Below are 17,430 nucleotides of genomic sequence, written 5' to 3' on the forward strand. Positions count from 1 at the left end.
GGTGGGGAGGGCCTTAGCATGAAAGGGATGGTTCAGCTTCAGGTCAGGGCCTTCTCTTTCCTTTCCATCCCATTTCCACTACCATCTGCTTTCTTCTCTCTAGAAATCAAAGAGTGCCCTGTGTCCAGCCCTGTCGGCCCTCGTCGTTTATCTGAAGAGCGTTCCATTTCGAAGTTTTGCCCACTCCAAGGCTCACTACCGCCTCTACGAGACATCATCCTTCTCTGAGGCAAAGGCCCGGCGCCTGGTCAAGGAGGCGGGTTAGGACAAGGAGAAAGTGAAAGTCAGAGGAGGGATATAGGCTAAGTGTGGTGTAACAGGGCACCAAAGTCCAGGAAGGCTGCCAAGAGTAGAGAGGGAGTGAGTTATGGGGGGGTGGGAGCAGGAGAACAGAAGGGAGAAGGGAGTGGGGTTCCTGGGGAGGGGCCCCAATAGAAGAAAGCTGAAAAACACTGAAGAAAAGACTTGATGGTCAAGTTTCCACAGTCAGGGAGATCTAATAAGTCTGACAGTTCCTACTGAGACAAGTCCTGGGGCAGAAAGAGCAGAGAGGATGTGGTGGGGCTCTGGCACTGGGGGAGAACTGAGAGTTCAGTGGCCCCTCACTCAGATCCTTTTACAGGGAATGAATTTGTCCAGCACAATGCATGGCAGCTTAGTCGTGTGTACCCCAGTGGCCTGAGGACAGACTCCTCCAATTACAGCCCTCAGGAGCTCTGGAATGCTGGCTGCCAGATGGGTAAGAGGCGAGTAGGCCTGGCCTGAAAAGGACCATGGGATGGCAGAGCCCAAAGCAGGGTGGAAGGGTTTCTGAGTCCTCTCTCTTCTGGCTGTCTCAGGGGATGGCTGACCCTTGGGGAGTGGCCAGGAAGAATGACCCAGAGACCTGTCTGAACTGTCCCCATTCTCTTTTCTCTGGCTTGTGAAGTGGCCCTCAACATCCAGACTGCTGGGCTGGAGATGGACCTCTGTGATGGCCTTTTTGGTCAGAATGGCAACTGTGGCTATGTGCTGAAGCCAGCTTTCCTGTGTGATCCCCAAAGTTCCTTCCACCCTGAGAGGCCACCCAGTCCCAATCTGACTCTTCTCATTCAGGTGAGGAAATAGAATGTGTGTGTGAAGGAGGTGGGGCAGCACAGCTAAGATTACTCTGGGTAGATTGATCTGAAGCAACATTAGATATTTTAGTCTTACTGTTCTGTGTGGATGTGTTTCCAGGCACAACCCCAGCAAACTCTGGCCCAGAATATTTACATCAGATATTCATGGGCTGGACTTAAGAGGCCAGGGGGAGCTACTTGGGTAGCCCTAGGTCAGTGACTGTCTGGTTGCAGGTAATCAGCGGTCAGCAGCTACCTAAAGTGGCCAACAGCAAAGAGGGCTCTATTGTGGACCCCTTGGTGCGGGTTGAAATCCATGGAGTGCCAGGAGACACAGCCCGGCAGGAGACCAGCTATGTGGAGAACAATGGTGAGCAAAGCCAGCTCCATGAAGTGATCTGGGGCTGGGGAAGGGAAGGCTCTGACACTTCTCACCTTCTCCCTTTATGCACATTGACTGTAGTCAACCCTCTCTCGACCCACCAGGTTTTAATCCCTACTGGGGGCAGACCCTGCAATTCCGGGTCCGAGTACCAGAGCTCGCCCTCCTACGATTTGTGGTGGAAGATTATGACAGGGCATCAAGGAATGATTTTGTTGGGCAGTACACACTGCCTTGGGCCTGTGTCCAGCAAGGTGAGCCAGTGTGTCTAACCTTTAAATTCTACTCTACCCACTCCGTGTGTGTCTCTCAGCAGAGTAAACTTGATCCCACCCTAAGTAAGGGTCAGGGCTCATCATGCCCCCTTCTTTCCTGTACCATGCCATCATTCAGGTTACCGTCACGTACATCTTCTCTCTAAGGATGGAACCAGTCTCCACCCAGCTTCCATTTTTGTGCACATCCAGATCCGGGAGGAGCCGGATGAGGATGAAGACTGAGTGAGAAGCATCAGCAGGAGTTTAGGTGGGTGGTCTTTTCCTTTCTTAGCAGATAGCAGGGCAGGCTAGGTGGGGTACTCGGAGGAGCAAACCAAACTAGTGGATTATACAGTTTCTCCTCGTATCCCTAGGCCTTGCCTAACTCTGGGAAAGAAGGCCTCTTCATGGCTCCCTCTTTTCCTCTTAGGTCTTGGCTTCCTCAAGCCTTTTGCATCTTTCCTGCTTTCTGCTCCATCCTCCAGCTCTCCCTGGAAGCTGCTCTTTTTGCTGTGGTCTCTGCCCTGAACCAGGCCCAGAACTCTCACTCCCATACTGGGCCAAAGGCTACTGCAGAAATGAAGAGGAAGCCTAGGGATGAGGAACCCCAAAGGAGTGCCAGGAGTTTCCAGGCAGAGCCATGCATCCTTTGCCATAAGTATGGCACTAAGGGAAAGAAGCCAGGACTCCAGGCAGGGCCTGTGGGACAGCCAGACCATCCACCCTGAGCTTCACTGTGTCTGACCTCTGAAGAGCAACATGCAATTCCTCTCTTGGACATCCCGTTAAGTCTTCTTCCTAGGCCTGCCTGGACAAAATGCAGCTCCTATCCTGATTCAGTCTAGAGTGTGGCTCATCCTTGTTTCAGAGTAGAGAGATGTGCAAAGGCAAAAAGGCCTGAGCAAAAAGGAAAGGCAGAGGCCAGCTTTGCCAGGAGTTGGGGGCAGAAGGTAAGATAAAGGGAACAAAGCTGCTGAATAAGAAGCAGAAAAGTCCCTGGTGGGGTGGATGGCAAAGAAGGGTAAGGAAAGAAAAATGCAAAAGGCCTGAAGCCAGATCTCACCTAAGGCTCCTGGATCATGGAGGGAGGCCCTGGAGGGGCTGTCACCTCCAGAGCCCTCTTTCCCCAACAGGGTCTTTGCCCTTCAGCTCCTGAAAGCTGCTGGTCAGCTTCTGGGTGTGTCTCAGAGCTGGGGATTCCTATGAAAAAAGAGGAAATACAACTGTTTAGCTGTTTTAGGACTCTCCTCTTGCTAAAACCTCCTTTATCTGAGCCTTTCTCAGAGCTGGGGTGAGGCTTGAGACTAATGTAGGGACCCAAGGAATAGGAACAAGGATGAGAGTGAAGGCTTGCATTAGTCTTGTATCTGACCCTAAAATGGAAAGGTTTCAGAGAACAGTCCAAGAAGGAAGGGCAGAATAAAGTGCCAGCCTGGTTAAGGTATATTAAGAAAAAGACAGACATGAATCTGAAGCTAGAGATCACATCCCGTTTTAAGTTGCTTTGTACAAAGTATATGCCATTAGATGCTTAATAAAGATGTCCTGATGATGATGCAATACTGAAAGACATGACAAGTAAGAAGAAAAGGCCTTTAAAGAATCAATAAAATCTGAACCCCTGAATTCAGGATTTCTAGAGGAAACTCTTAGGGATCCTGAGGTCTAAAAACACCCTAAGTAGGAATAAGAGTCATACTCTGATCCAGTCTTTTTTACACAGGTGTACATTTCATAGTACCCTATACCCAGTCCTAGGAGAGGTCCGGCCTCCCTGATGTGACAAATTCAGCAATTCCTTGCCCCTCCTCGGTACCAGGATCTGGTTCTGGTCCAAGTCCTTGTCCTTGATCCATGACTTCTGAGAAGTCTGTCTCAACCTTCAGGTGCAGCAGGAGCTAGGGGCACAGGATCCTCAAGTTGCACGTCGTGAAGATGCACTGTTGGGGTAGTAGGGTCTTTGCCCACACTCTGGCTGGGGTCAGTCTGGTCAGGGTGGTGCCTCCTAACATGTTTGACCACCTGAAACTTCTGCTTGGCCTTATAGCTACAGAGGCGGCAAAAGAAAGGGTGGCGGTCAGTATGGGTAAGGGCATGGTGGCGAAGGCCGGCAGCCCAGCGGAAAGCACGGTGGCACACATTGCACACATAAGGCTTGTCTTCACTGTGTTTTCGAAGGTGGGTGCGTAGCAGAAACCTTGTCTTGAAGGCCTTGCCACACTGCTCACACATGAATGCCCGGGCCTCCTGATGCCGAGTCTCCTGGTGTACCCGGAGTGCATCTGCTCTGTTTGTACAATACTCACACTCGGGGCACTGGTACGGTTTCAATCCTGCCAGGGGAGAGAGAAAAGGAAGGAAGGCTCAGTGCCCAGGCTCTGACAGCCAGTCAGAACTGACATACAGCAAACTGCATGGCTGGTAAAGGGGTTGTAAAGGGACCCAGCTGTACCACAGACATGAGATGAGCATTGAGTAGTCATGAGGTATATCCTCTAAAAGCTTTGGCTCCTGGCCTGCACGTTAGCCACAGTACTAGAATGGGAGGCTATTATTAGTTTGATTAGTGGCCCATTAAGCTCAAGGTCCTTTGCTTAACTCAAGATTCTGGATACCGAATGGCAGCCTTTTGATAGAACATTGGGGAGGTGAAGCCAGGATCTGGGGTTGGGAGGAGATGTCCAAACAAGGGGAAAAGAACCTTGTTCAGAGCTCACATGCTTATGATGCTTCCTTTCTTCAGCACTCTTCGGGGAAGAGACTCAGGCATCAGCACTGAGCACTCAAGTTCCCACAACACTTAGAATCCTGGTATTGAGTACTTCTTGCTTGTTTCTCCTGCCTTTCCCATTAGGTTGTAAAATTCTTCAAAGGGAGGGACCATGCCTGTGCTTTCTTTCTATTCCCTGCCCTCCATAAGGGCATTAAATATGTCATTGACAGATACCTGCTACCTTCAGGAGAGGAAGAAGCAATAGCTCTATAGAAAAGGCCATAAAGGACCAGGAAACTAGTGGTCCAAGGACTCACCATTTGTTGAGAGGTTCCAGAGCCTCATTTCAAACAAAAGCACTAGTCTAACTGAAGAAAAAGACAGGTAAAGGAAGACGGCTGGGAAGAGTAGATTATGAAGAGGAGGGCTCTCCTGGGCAAATAGTTATTTGCTTGTAGGAAACCAATTACTCAATATAAGCATTTATTAAGTACATACTTACTACAGTATGAGAACTGGAAATACAAGGATTAAAAAATAAAACCACTAATGCTCTCTAAGCGATTATATTCTGTTTAGGGGGAGAAATACTTTTTCCTGAAGTAACAGGAAATTTGCCTTTCATTTCTCCTGACTCTCAATAACTTAAGTCACCTCCACAAAGGAACCAAGCAGTCCTGCCCAGAATGACTCAGATGACTAGGCAGGATGCAGAAACTCTGCGAGTTATAGCAGGATCATCCCAACACCTGCTGCCCCAGGAAGGCTGAGTGAACTGAGGGTCCCTTAACCCACTTCCTCCCCACAAAACCCAGACTCACCTGTGTGCTTAGTCATGTGATATTTGAGCTGGTTTACCCACTTGCATTTGTAGCCACACTCAGGACACAAGTATTTACGTTCTTCTTTGTGGATTCGCATGTGGTACTAGAGATGGAGAAAAAACAGAACACAGATGATTTGCTCTCTGATAACCCTCTTCTCTTTTTTTGCACTTAAATTTATTTTTAAACCCTTACCTTGTGTCTTAGAACTCATACTGTGTATTGGTTCCAAGGCAGAAGAGCAGTAAGGGCTAGGCTATGGGAGTTAAGTGGCTTGCCCAGGGTCACACAGCTAGGAAGTGTGTGAGCCAGATTTGAAACTAGGACCTCTCCAGACTCTAGGCCCAGCTTTCTATCCACTGTGCTACCTGGCTGCCCCTTCTCTTCCATTTTCAACCATGGCCCCTGGGAGTTGGGAAGGACATGAAGTTGGGAAGGTGCTTCTCCACCTGGTCCTTCATCATACCCTGTCTTTGCCCTCAGGATGTTAGAATTTAGAGCCACATTCAGATTTAGGGAGTCCAAACTTAGACCAACCCTTATTATTTAACAAACAAGGACACTGGATCTGATCCAAATCATTAAGGTATAGGATCCAGGATGAGAAGTTTCCACTTTTGGGCTTGACCTTTGAGTTTCAGGTTCAACTGGCCTCATCACTGGGCCATAAGGGACAGAGGGGAGAACATCAACATCCTCGCCCCCTTGGCCAGGCAATACACATGATATGTCCATCAAAGCTGTCCCCTTTCATGTTTTTTTCTGATCCCCAAAGGACCCTCCCCGCCCCTTACCTTGAGACGAGAGGGGTCAGCACAAGCATAAGGACAGAGATGACAGCGGTATGGCTTCTCCCCAGTGTGGATGCGGCTGTGCCAAGTGATCTTCTGCCTGTTCTTGGTGCTATAGGCACAGTCAGTGCACTGGTACAATCTCGTCCCCCCATGCCCCTTCACATGGTGATCTAGAACCGGTTGATGGTGGCAGGTAAAGTCACAGAAGGGGCAGCGCAGGGTGGGCCCATCCCCTGCCGCCGTCTTCTCATGCTGTCCCAGATAGTGCCTCACGAGCCCTGCCCGCTCCCGAGCTGCAAAGCTGCACAGGTGGCAGCGATGGCTGAAGTGCTGCCGCCTGCGATGCTCCTCCAAGGCCCCCCGACTAGAGAAGGCCTCGTGGCATGTGCTGCACTCTAGCCTGGGGTGCTGCTTGCGAGTGTGGCACCTCAGGGCGGTGGGGCTGGGGCAGGAGAGACCACAGCGAGGACAGGGCAGGGGACCCTCGGAGGCCTCCGCGGGTGTGCCCGGAGCCAGGGGCGCAGGGTCTGGGTGCCGCCTCAGCGCATGCTGCTTCAGTGCCGTCTCTGAACTGAAGCGTGCCTCGCACTGGGGACAGGCAAAGGCTGGCGTGCCCTGGTGGCAGCTGTTGATGTGTCGGGTGATGTCGTGCCGTAGGTAGCCACTGTAGTCACAGAGAGGGCAGAAATGTGTGGGTGTCTTATCATGGACTCTGAGCTGGTGCAGGCGCAGCTTAGAGTTGGTGCCGAAAGTCTGGGGGCAGGACCCACAAGGGATGCGGCCCACTCCCGTGTGCCGAGACCGGTGTGCCTCCAGGCGGTAGCGCCGGGTGGTCGAGAACTCGCAGAAGGGGCACTGGTGGGGCTTCACACCCTCGTGCTTGAGCCGCCGATGCTGCTGTAGGCACCGGCTCTGCTTACAGGTGAAGCTGCAATCCTGGCACTGCAGTAGGGGACGGGGCCCACGGCCAGGGGGTGACAAGAGCCCCGGTGCCGCTCGGTGCCGTCGCCTCTGGTGGAGCCTCAGAGCAGCTGCAGCCCGAGCTGTGAAGGGGCAGAGGCTGCAGCGCAGCTCTCCAGGCTCCGCGGCACCGGGGCAGCCCCGCGCCTGGTGCGTCCTCAGCGCCCGCTCCTGCCTACAGCTGAAGGAGCAGGAGGGGCAGGAGAGCCGGGGCCCTTTTGGGGGCACCGAGGCACCATCTTCCCCAGCTGGGCCTGGCTCGCCTGGGTCATTGCTGCTCAGGCCTGGCTCAGCCTGGCAGGTGCCGCGTTTGCTGCCCCGGCTTTGGCCCCGACAGCCCTCGGTCACGTGGGAGGTAATGGAGGAGCGGCGGGAACACAGGAATGGGCAAGCATGGCAGTGGAACTTCCCTTGCTCAAAGTAGAATTTTTCTGAGGCTTCCACAGGTGCAGGCTGTCCTTCCATTGGGGCGCACGAGTCAGATGGCGGACTCCCACTCTCTTTTACTCCGGGGGGTGACAGGGGAGGCTCGTTGGGAGGATTTTCGGCAGGCCCTAGTTTAATTTCCCAGGTGGTGGGGGGTGGCGTCCCCTCAGTTATGCTCTCCAAGGCTACAGCAACAGTAGGCTGAGGGTCTAAAAGGGCTGGAGAAGTAGGTTTGAGCAAAGGCTTATTCTTTTTGAGCAGGACGGGGCACTTCTTGAGGAGGTGGGTGTTAAGCCCACGCTGCTGCTTGAAGCTAGCCCCACATTCTGAACAAAGGAGGGGCTCCCGGCGACCCTGGCACCCAGTCTTGGCATGGAGTCCCAAAGCCTTCTCACGGCGAGTGACAAAAGGGCAGTGTGGACAGCGGAAGGCTTGTCCTTCCCCCTGCACCACTAGCATCTGCACTCGCCCCTCTAGCACCAGGGTCTCTGCCTGCTCTTTGTCCCGTCTTCTTAGTGCTTTGAGCACTGACTCTGACTGTGGGAATTGGGACAGGGCTGGTGTTTCAGGCAATGGGACCCCCTGTAAGTTATATGGGGTGTCCTCCAAGGATACAAGATCTCTAGGAGCATCAGGAGGTAGCTTTTCCTGTCCCGGCTCCCCCACAGCCGCTATCCCAGACTGACCACCGTTCTGGAGCTCTGGTTCTTCCTCAAAGTCAGGCAGACCCTCCAATGGGCCATCTGGCTCCTCTGATCCCAAAGCTTCAGAGGTGCCTAGATCCTCATATCCCACAGGGGATGGGTCTGTCACTTCACTGGGGGGAAGCCCAGCAGCAGGGCCCAGTTCAACACTCAGTGCCTCCAGGTGCAGGGTACAGCCATCCTCATCTACTTCTGCAGGACTGGGGGACTGTCTCACAAAGTTATCCCCATGGGGGGCATCCTTTTCTTCCTCCTTTCCCTCTCCTTTGTCCACACAAATCCCTGACAATGCTTGGTTAAAGCTGGGCTCGAAGGACTCCATGGGCTGTGGGCACCGTTCCTCATCCTGGGGAGAAGCCTGGCTTGAGACCCCTGGGGCTGGTGGGGGAGCTGGGCATGGCTCAGTGCCCTGCTGCTCTTGGCTAGCAGATCGCTGCGGCCAGGCCTGGTCCCCTGGCACATAGCCATGGGCCTTGCGCTTGTGGAAGAAGAGGGTGGTGTTACTGAACGTCCGGTAGTCACAGAGAGCACAGCGGAATTCACGCAAGCGTGTATGCTTGCAGTTCTCATGGCTCAGCAGTGCCTGTTTGTGGCGGCTCTGGTAGCTGCAGTAGCGACAAGGGTAGAGAGGGGCCGGGGCTCCAAGGCGGTGCTGGGAGGCCATGTGCTTCTGCAGTTCATATTTCCGCTTGCAGGCAAATGCACACACTTCACACATTAGGGACTTGCCCTGATGGCGCAGCTTGTGGCTGCTAAGCTGGTCGGCCCGGTGGCAGCGATAGGAACACTGGTTGCACTGATACCTGGGAAAGGAGAGGAGGGACAGGTCAGACACAGCCCCGCCTCCACCCTCAAGGCTCCAACTCTGCGGTGCCAAGGGATGGGGCTCTGGGGACACAATGAGGGCAGGTACCTGGTAGGGGTCCTGGAGGGTGTGCGTGTCCATGTGTACTCACAGGCTAAGCTTAGGGACTCTACAAAGGAACCTGCTCTCATCCATGAAGTCCTCAGAGCAAAGGAAGGAGGCAAGAACAAAGAAGCCTGTGGGGAAGAGCTGGACGTGCAGGAGAAGGGGCTGCCGGGCACACACCTGAGGTCACCAGCGTGCTTGCGCATGTGCACACTGAGGTAGTGCTTCCACTTGGTGACGTAGCCGCACTCGGTGCACATATAGTCCTTGGTGTTGGAGTGGGTCAGCATGTGTTTGGATAGGTAGCTCACATCTCGGCAGGTGAAGTCGCACAGCTCACACTTGTGGGGTTTCTCTCCTTGAGCAAAAATGCAAGAGAAGAAAGTAAAAGTGAGAAAGGGTTCCATGCCACCCTCTGCCCTTCTACCCCCTCACTGCCCACATGCAGAAGTACTCTACAAAGCCACTGCCTGTGGTCATGCCAGACAGGGGTCCAGGTGCCTCACGGCATCCCCAGGAGACTTCAAGGTCTCAGGTATAGTCACGTTTCCCAGTGTTGCCCTTTAGTTTTAGTCACCCTCTTTTCCAACTTTTGTGAACTGCCTTCAGAAGCCCACAGAGCCCCACAATCGGGGATAAGCATAACAAAGCTCAATAGAAAAAGAAGAAAGTAAATGCGGGATAGTCTGAATTTGTTTTAGAGTCTACTGTGCAGTTTCTTTCACTTTTGGTGAGCACATTTGGTCTGTGATCTCTTGGAACTGGTCAAAATCTCAAACTCATCAGCTGTTCAGGGGGAGGTTTGAATGAAAATGATGCAGAGAAAGGAAACCTTAGGTCTCAGATATATGGAGGAGAAGAGATAAATCATACCATCTCTTTGACCTGGGGTCTAGTATTAAAGTTCTAGGGCCTGTGAGATGACATAACTGGAGGATTTTTTTTTGTATTGTTAATAAACTCAAATTGACAAAATACTGTACTCTCAAGTCAAGTTTAACATCCTGAAAGATTCATAAACAGATCACAAATGAGATTTGTGATTCCCCAAGGCTGGCTAAAAGACTCGGCATTTCTAGAAGCTGCCTCTGCACAACAGAGTGTGGAAGACAGTGAGACAGAAGTAGAACTATCAGGTCACTGCACCCACTTTGGGAAGGAACGAACCTTTGAGGACCTGAACTGATCTGATCCCCTCCCCCTGGGGTGCTCCAGAGACCACTCTAAATGGGGTGGGAGGCCAGAAGAATGAGGAGCCTCACCAGTGTGGAGAAGTGTGTGACGGATCAGCACCCTCTTGTGGGCAGTGGCAAAGCTGCACTCGGGACATTGGTGGATCTTCTCGTGGGCATGCATCTTGCCTACATGGTCTTGGTAGGCCACGGGGTTGAAGGTGGCAAAGGGACAGAAGGCACAGCGCAGCTCCTCACTGCCAGGGTGTCCCTGCTTCTTGTGCTTGCGGAACAAGTGCTTGTTGGAACAGGCAAAGTCACAGTGTGGACAGTGGAATGCGTAGTGGCTCTTACGGTGGGCCTCCATAGCCTCAGCTGTTGCAAAGAGCATGGGGCAGGAGTGGTGCCGGCACTCCACAGCTCGCACCCCGTGTGCCTCCCTGAGGTGCCGGACAAAAGCCTTCCGGTCAGGTGCTGCATGACCACAGCCCTCCTGAAAGCAGTGCAGGCGTGTGGGCTCAACAGCGTGGCTCTTCAGGTGCTCCTTGAGAGCCTGGCTCAGACGGAACTCCTCTCGGCACACAGGGCACGTATAGACGTCTGAGTAGAAATTGGAGATGTCCTCGTGCATGCTCGCCATGTGCCGGTTCAGAGCATTCTTCTCCACAGCCCGGTAGTGGCACAGGGGACAACGGTGGGCCTTCTCACCCAGCTCCCGAAGCAAATGAATTTTGAGCTTGCTCTTACTGGTGAAGAACTTCTGGCAGTTGGGGCACTGGAGGCTGGGGTCCGGGAAGTGCAGGTGGAGATGTTCTACCAGGTGGGTTCGCTTCTTGAAACAACGCTTGCATTCAGGGCACATGTGGGTCTTGAACAATGATTCAGAGCCAGCAGCCACATCTCCTGTGAAAGGGAGAGAGACAAAAAAGAGTGGGGAGAGGTTTCCAGGAGGGATCACCAAGAACCAGAAGGGAGAGGATGAAGAAAGACGACAATAACTAAACTGTCAGTGCAAACAAATTATGCTGTCATCTCTCTTCCCTCCAAGAAACAAACACAATTAACTTTTATTTTAACCCTTATCTTCTGTCTTAGTATTGATTTTAAGGCAGAAGAGTAGTAACAGGTATGCAATCAGGCTTAAGTGACTTGCCCTGGATCATACATCTAGGAAGTGTATGGGCCAGATTTGAACCAGGCCCTTCTGACTCTAGACCTGGCTCTATCCACTGAGCCACCTAGCTATTTCAGCTCTAATTTTTTCAACTGCTCCTCATATGACAGTGATGGTGAACCTTTTAGAGACCAAGTGTCCAAACTTCATCCTCATGCTACATGTGAGCCCTCCACCTTACCTCAGGCAGGGGAGGGAGGAAGCATTCCCATTGGGCTACTGGGCAGAGGGGTCAGTGATGGGAGAAATGTCCTCAGGTGCATGGAGATGGGGAGGGGAGTAGCCCTCTACAGCTTAGGTTCACCAACACGGTCCTATGACATGAAAACAATGATCTTCACAACCCAAGTGGCCCTCCTCTAGACCTGTGTTGTTGAACATATAATACTCCTGCTGGAGGGGGCTTCTCTCCTCCCCATCTCCATGCACCTGAGGGCATTTTTCCCATCAACCATCCCTCTTCCTAGGGTGGGGGTGGGGGGAAGGCTTACATGTGTGAGGATTGCAGTTTGGGCACTTGGTCTCTAAAAGGTTCACCATCCATTACTGCTCTAGACGTCTCTAGCTCACTGGCATCTGATCTAAAATTGTCCTAAACTGAACACAACAGTCCTGATCCAAACAGGAGAGACCACAGTGAAACTATCAAACCTCCTTATTCCTAAAACACAATGCCTCTTCTAGTGCAATCTAAAATGAGATGGGCCTTCTTGCAGTCATATCATACTTGCTTGCAATACACTAAAATCCCCAGATTTTTTCAGATGAATTGCCATCACATTATACCTTAATTTAGTATATGTGAGTTTCAATCTGATAAGTCAACTATCTATGCCTTTATCTAAGACAATGGGAAAAAATATTAAACAGTAATTTCACCTACTTTCCTTGAACCTGCCCCAACAAAGACAAGCAGGGAAGAGATGTTGGTGAAAAGGAAAATAAGTCTGAAGCAGGAAGCCAGATGAAGAAGTAAAAAGATATGAACAAGCCAAACATGGGATCATTTTATTCTGTAAAATGGAGAGGTTAAAGACAAAAACAGTATTTCTGATGTTCAGTCATTATCCATGATAGGCTCCTACAGGATGGGTTTTAAATACTGCTGTTATAATTGGAAAAGAAGAAAACTGGAGCCAAGGCCAAGAGAAAATAGCATAGCCAAGACAATACATGGGTGGTTTGATCAATGATCCCTAAAATTGTTTTAATGCAGAGTTGTCTTTTCCATTTGGGGGCAGCCTTTTTATTGGCAGGAAACCAGTCCAAGAGAAACTATCTAATGTAATCTCATTTCCATAGCTACCAGAGAAGGCAAATCAAGCAGAAGACTGGAACACTGATGGTTAAAATTTTAGCTCTGCTCTAGCCAGAACTAAAACCCAATTCTGATGCCACAAAACCCCTCACCATCAAAGTTACTTAAATGAAATTTGGGTACCCTGAATTCCATCTTGGAGCAGGTTAGGTGGCATAGTCTGTAAAATTTGTCAATATTACCTACTTCACACGGTTGTGAAGAAAAAAAATGAGATAACACATAAAAAGCACTTTGTAAACCTTAAAAGCATTTCCACAAATAACAGGTAATATTATAGTTATCCACAAAAGAGCTGTAGGGTTAATAAAGTTACCTTTGAATTGCCATGCCCCTTTTCGTGTCTTTTGGACTTTTTTGTTGCTCCCACTCTCATATTCTTTTTTCTTTTCTTCTTCCTTCTCTTCAGGAGAAAGAAGATCCCTTCCATTTTCTTCTTGTTCCTTCTCCTCTCCAACTGATTTTCTGCTAGGCAGGGAGCTGCCTGCTCCTTCCAAAGAGTTCTCTTCACTAAAAGACTGCTCAGTTGCTGTAAACAAATTTAACATAGTATAGAATTCAAATGGTACAGCTTGTGTCTCCTCACCTGCCCTTTTTAAGAGCACTTGTTATGGAATCAGATGGCCTGGGCTTCCATCCCAGGACTGTTTCCTTATACTGAGAAACATTGAGAAAGTGACTAATCCTTTCCATACCTCATTTTCCTGATAAATAAGGGGCCAGACCTCAGCTTCCTTCCATCTCCATGTCCAATGACAGAGAACCTTCCTTTCTCCCTTGGCCTAGAGATTCCCAAGGAGGCTAAGATCAAAACACTAGCCTATCATTCCTCCAATTCAGTTATTTTCACCTGAAAACCCTCATTCAATTTTAGCCTGAGATCGAGCTTTCACCTTTAAGCCTGTTTTCTCATTACTCTTCAGATGCAAGAAAATAGTGACCACCAGAACAAGAGTCTCTCTCTGTAACCTATGAACTGAGAGCACCCCAAGACTCAGAAGCACATGGTCAGTGCCATATGAGGAAACACAGAACTCTGAGTACCTCTTCCTTTTCTCTCCCTTCCAGGTTCTGGTTGCCCCCAGGCTTAAGGAATTTCTGGGTTTCCCACCCAACTCAACTCAAACCAGTTATTCCTTTGGCAGTATGGAAAAGGAATTGACAATGAAGTCTCCCCCCCCCCCCCCCCCCCGAAGATCTTGGTTTCTCCTGCCCAGATACACTGCTCAATTACCCAACCCTAAACAACTCCCCTATTACAAGAGTGAATTTCTTTACCCTGCTCTTACTATATCTATTATTTTAACTGAAAGGGGGAAGGAACCCAGCAGCCATCTTTTCTGTGGGAAATTAGAGTCCAAAACCCATAAGGCTAATATCCTTCATAATCAGAGTGGGGAAATGCTGACTTTTTACCCCATACCTGGCTGTATCTCCTGAGAAGAGGGATCCTGACTAGAAGCTGGCTCCCTGTGAGCCCCAGGTAGGTGGCTCCGTTGGTGCTGACAGAATAGTTTGGCATTAGAACCCATATAATTGCAGCTGCTGCACTGGAAGGGATAGTGGGAACATCGATGTTGTTCCATGCCCTGCTGGCTTCCAAAGAGCAAGGGGCAGGCACGAAAGGAGCAGGGCACTGGGACCAAACTGTGGGCCTGTTGTAGGTGGTCCTGTAGCTCCTTTCGTTCTCTAGTCAAGAACTCACATCCTGGCTCAGAGCAGGAGAAGGCCTCAGGTATGACCTGATGGCTCTTGAAGTGGCTTTTAAGTGCCTGTGGGTGGGCAAATTCCTGTCCACACACTGGGCATGGCAAGAGATTCACATCTGGTGGGCTTTGCCTCTGTAGGGGTTTGGGGAAATTGGAATTCCCAGGGTTCAATTCTGTAGATTGCTGGGGGCTAGATAGTTTGCCCTTGGATTGCAATAGGGTCTTGGGACAATGGTGCAGGCCCAGCAGTGTGGGCTCAGGAAAGCTCTGCTCACAGCGCTCACAAAAGTACAGCTTCACCACCTTCACCAGAACACCTGTAGACAGGACAGGGCAAGAGACAGAAATTCAGAAAGAGAGAAAGTGGAGACAAAGAGCCTTAAGCATAGTGAGAGTGGTTAAGAAACAGCTTCTAAGCCTGGGATACAGAATCATTAACTTGGCAAAATATTTACTGAGTAGCTAGCTGAAAGTCTAGTGTGATGCTACATTCTGGGGGCAGGGAATACAGAAAACATAGGATATGTGGTCCCAGATTCACAGGTATATTACTACAAAACCATTTTTCCACATTCCTCAGTCAAACCTCAGATCTTTCCTAGAATCCTAGCTCTAATTCTGAACTTCACAATTAACTAAAGGAAGAAAGAGGAGAATACACAGAAATGACAAGAACTAAAAAACAATGATCCCATGAAGGAAAGAGAAAAACACTGGAATGAATCAGATTAGAGCTGAGAAATCTGGGAGAAAGAAGAGAAGGTAACAAGATTCAGTCATAATAATATCTTAAATCTAGATATTCATTGTCTCTATAGAAGCAACCAAAAAAAAGTTACAGCAAAAGATGTTGCAGTCAAATGTGAGAAAAGATATCCTAAAAATGAACAGCATGATCAATACGCAGAGAGCAGCTAAGGGAAGCCCTAACTTAGTGTATATGTTCTATATGTTCAGCTCCCTCCTTCCAACAATCTGTGTAAGCTGAGTTAGGTGCAGACCTGCCCAAGAATCTCTGGGGTAAGGGGTCAGGATAGGGGTATATAACTAGATTGCTTCTGGAAAAGTCTGTCTCTCTACCTAGGAAACCTTAGGTAGCATAAGGGAACTGCACTTGATAAATACAGACAAAGGTACAGGTCTCTGAATGGTCTTCCTCTCATCCATTCCTTCCTAGATAACAGTTCCACACAGAAACTATCGTCTCATCCATATCAAGAAAACTGAATGTGATTATGGCCAGCTTCAGAGCTAGGAATCTAGCCATTCCTCAAACATTGACTAACTAAGTCATTTTCTCCCTCTTTCCCCAGCCAAGATGGTCATTTCTTGAAACATTTTTACAAACATGACTAACAATTGTTATAAAATCACAAAGGGTAGGATGTTTATACCTGGTGTCTCTCCAGGAGAACTGTGGGATAAGTCTCCAGTGACTGCTTCTACAAAGATTTCCATGCTTCCTGTATTCCCCTCTGTTGCTGTGGCTTCCACAAGCAGGCAGTCTGAGTTGGTAGGCAGAGGTGGGAGGGTCTCAGAGTAGGAAATGCTCTGAACTGGCCCTGGAACACCACGGTCACGGAGAGGTAGGGGCACTAGTAACAGCTGAGGGCATAGCCCATCCATTTCCTTACTGCTGTTCCTTTGTTGTGGGTCCAATACAGAATCAGTCATCACTTCCCATATAGTTGCTGTGTTTCCTTGAGATGCTAGTAAGCCAACTGAGAGAAAAAGCCAAAGATGTCCAGTTAGTTTCCTCCCTGGATCCCCCCATCAACCAAATGAACCATCTAGTGTGGAGATGGTAAAGTTGGAAGTGTCCAGTGGTTGCCCATTTGGGTTTCACCATTTATTCATAGTACCATCTAACATTAATCATACAAAAAAGTACTCTCTTGTTCATTATAATTAGTTTTAAATAATAAAAAATATATTTTTTAAATTACACACAACAGGATTATTAATAGGAAATCAAGACAGTAGAAATAGTACTAGGTTTGGCCAGAAGACCTAGTTTGAAATCAGGGTCTCTCACTCACTATCTGTGTGACCTTGAACAAGTCATTTAACTTCTTAGCTTCTCAGTTTTCTCACCTGCAAAATAAAGTAGGTTGAACTAGATCAATGTTAACAAATTCAAATAGAAATGGAGCTACTATTAGTAGGATCCCCAAGGGCCACATATTGACTTAGTTTTAAAATATGATGTCATCTATGCTTTATTGTATTTTTAATTATTTTGTTAAATGTTTCCCAATTACATTTTAGCATGGTTGGACTGGAACTCTGGTTTGGCTGAGTGTTCTATTGAATGAGACAATCTCTAAGGTTTCTTCCAGCATAAAGTCTATATAATCTTATATTATATACAGGGTAACATATAATTCTTTATATATAATTCTAGAGCACTATAGTTACATAATCCCTATAAGAATAAAAACCAAGATAACAAACAGCAAAAAACTTTCATCAGACTAGATATTTTTGCAGCTTGAAAAAACAGAAGGAAGCAATGACCCTTCTTGACAATTTTATTTTATTGAACAGAAACTACTAATAATTTCTAAATCCAAAATAAGCAAGCATGTAGTTCTGGTGAAGAAATGGTGGGCACAAAAATACAAAGTTGAGGTTGTTCCTCACATCTAAGTCAAACATCCCAAGGAACTTAAAATCTCATTATGTGGTATTATCAAATTAAAAGAATGGCATTCAGAATGTAAAGTCTAAACTACAGACAATAAGAATAGTAGGAGTTAAGTTTATCTAAATCACCTAAATAACACAAGTGGTTAGAGCCTGAACCTATCCTATGATTTCATTGGTTGAGGGGGTCCCTGGTGAAGGGTTTTCACTACCCATGTAGGTGGGTAGTTTCGTTGTCATTTATTGTCTTAAGAGTTGTCAAGAGTAACTTGCTCAAGGTCTCACAGTCAGTCAGTATGTCTGGAGGCAAGACATGAACCAAGATGATGCTGGTCCTGAGG

The 17,430-nt window shown here is 48.8% G+C and overlaps 2 protein-coding genes across 3 annotated transcripts in view; one reads left to right on the forward strand and one right to left on the reverse strand.

Annotated features, from left to right (window-relative positions):
* PLCD4 (phospholipase C delta 4) overlaps nt 1–3,299 on the forward strand; it is a 16,794-nt gene extending 13,495 nt beyond the window's left edge. The window contains exons 10-16 of the mRNA XM_044670753.1: nt 104–260; nt 623–739; nt 929–1,095; nt 1,335–1,470; nt 1,587–1,736; nt 1,876–2,007; nt 2,170–3,299. Coding sequence (XP_044526688.1) covers nt 104–260; nt 623–739; nt 929–1,095; nt 1,335–1,470; nt 1,587–1,736; nt 1,876–1,982 — 834 coding nt within the window. The 3' untranslated portion in view covers nt 1,983–2,007; nt 2,170–3,299. The remainder of the gene's footprint in view (nt 1–103; nt 261–622; nt 740–928; nt 1,096–1,334; nt 1,471–1,586; nt 1,737–1,875; nt 2,008–2,169) is intronic.
* ZNF142 (zinc finger protein 142) lies at nt 2,177–16,520 on the reverse strand. Of its 2 annotated transcripts, XM_044670751.1 has the most exons (9): nt 16,483–16,520; nt 15,838–16,164; nt 14,158–14,760; nt 13,051–13,263; nt 10,333–11,145; nt 9,251–9,428; nt 6,071–8,963; nt 5,274–5,379; nt 2,177–4,072 (listed from the first exon to the last, which is right to left on the reverse strand). In XM_044670751.1, exons 2-9 carry the CDS (start codon nt 16,115–16,117, stop codon nt 3,615–3,617), a joined length of 5,544 nt encoding a protein of 1,847 aa, XP_044526686.1. In that variant the 5' UTR covers nt 16,118–16,164; nt 16,483–16,520; the 3' UTR covers nt 2,177–3,614. The 2 variants fall into 2 exon arrangements, with proteins under 2 accessions (XP_044526686.1, XP_044526687.1); XM_044670752.1 differs by lacking the exon at nt 14,158–14,760 and having other exon boundaries at nt 2,181–4,072.
* Between the last annotated feature and the right edge of the window lie 910 nt (nt 16,521–17,430).

The sequence above is a fragment of the Gracilinanus agilis genome, chromosome 3 (genome assembly GCF_016433145.1).
Source record: "Gracilinanus agilis isolate LMUSP501 chromosome 3, AgileGrace, whole genome shotgun sequence".
Classification (NCBI taxonomy): domain Eukaryota; kingdom Metazoa; phylum Chordata; class Mammalia; order Didelphimorphia; family Didelphidae; genus Gracilinanus; species Gracilinanus agilis.

What these genes read in the sequence shown, in the direction of transcription:
- ZNF142 (XM_044670751.1), bottom strand. Translation starts at nt 16,117, where the DNA reads ATGACTGATTCTGTATTGGACCCACAACAAAGGAACAGCAGTAAGGAA. An exon ending in TCACACACTTCTCCACACTG is followed by an intron (nt 9,429 to 10,332) that starts GTGAGGCTCCTC and finishes TTTTTGCTCAAG; the next exon opens with GAGAGAAACCCCACAAGTGT. An exon ending in CTGACCCCTCTCGTCTCAAG is followed by an intron (nt 5,380 to 6,070) that starts GTAAGGGGCGGG and finishes CTCCATCTCTAG; the next exon opens with TACCACATGCGAATCCACAA.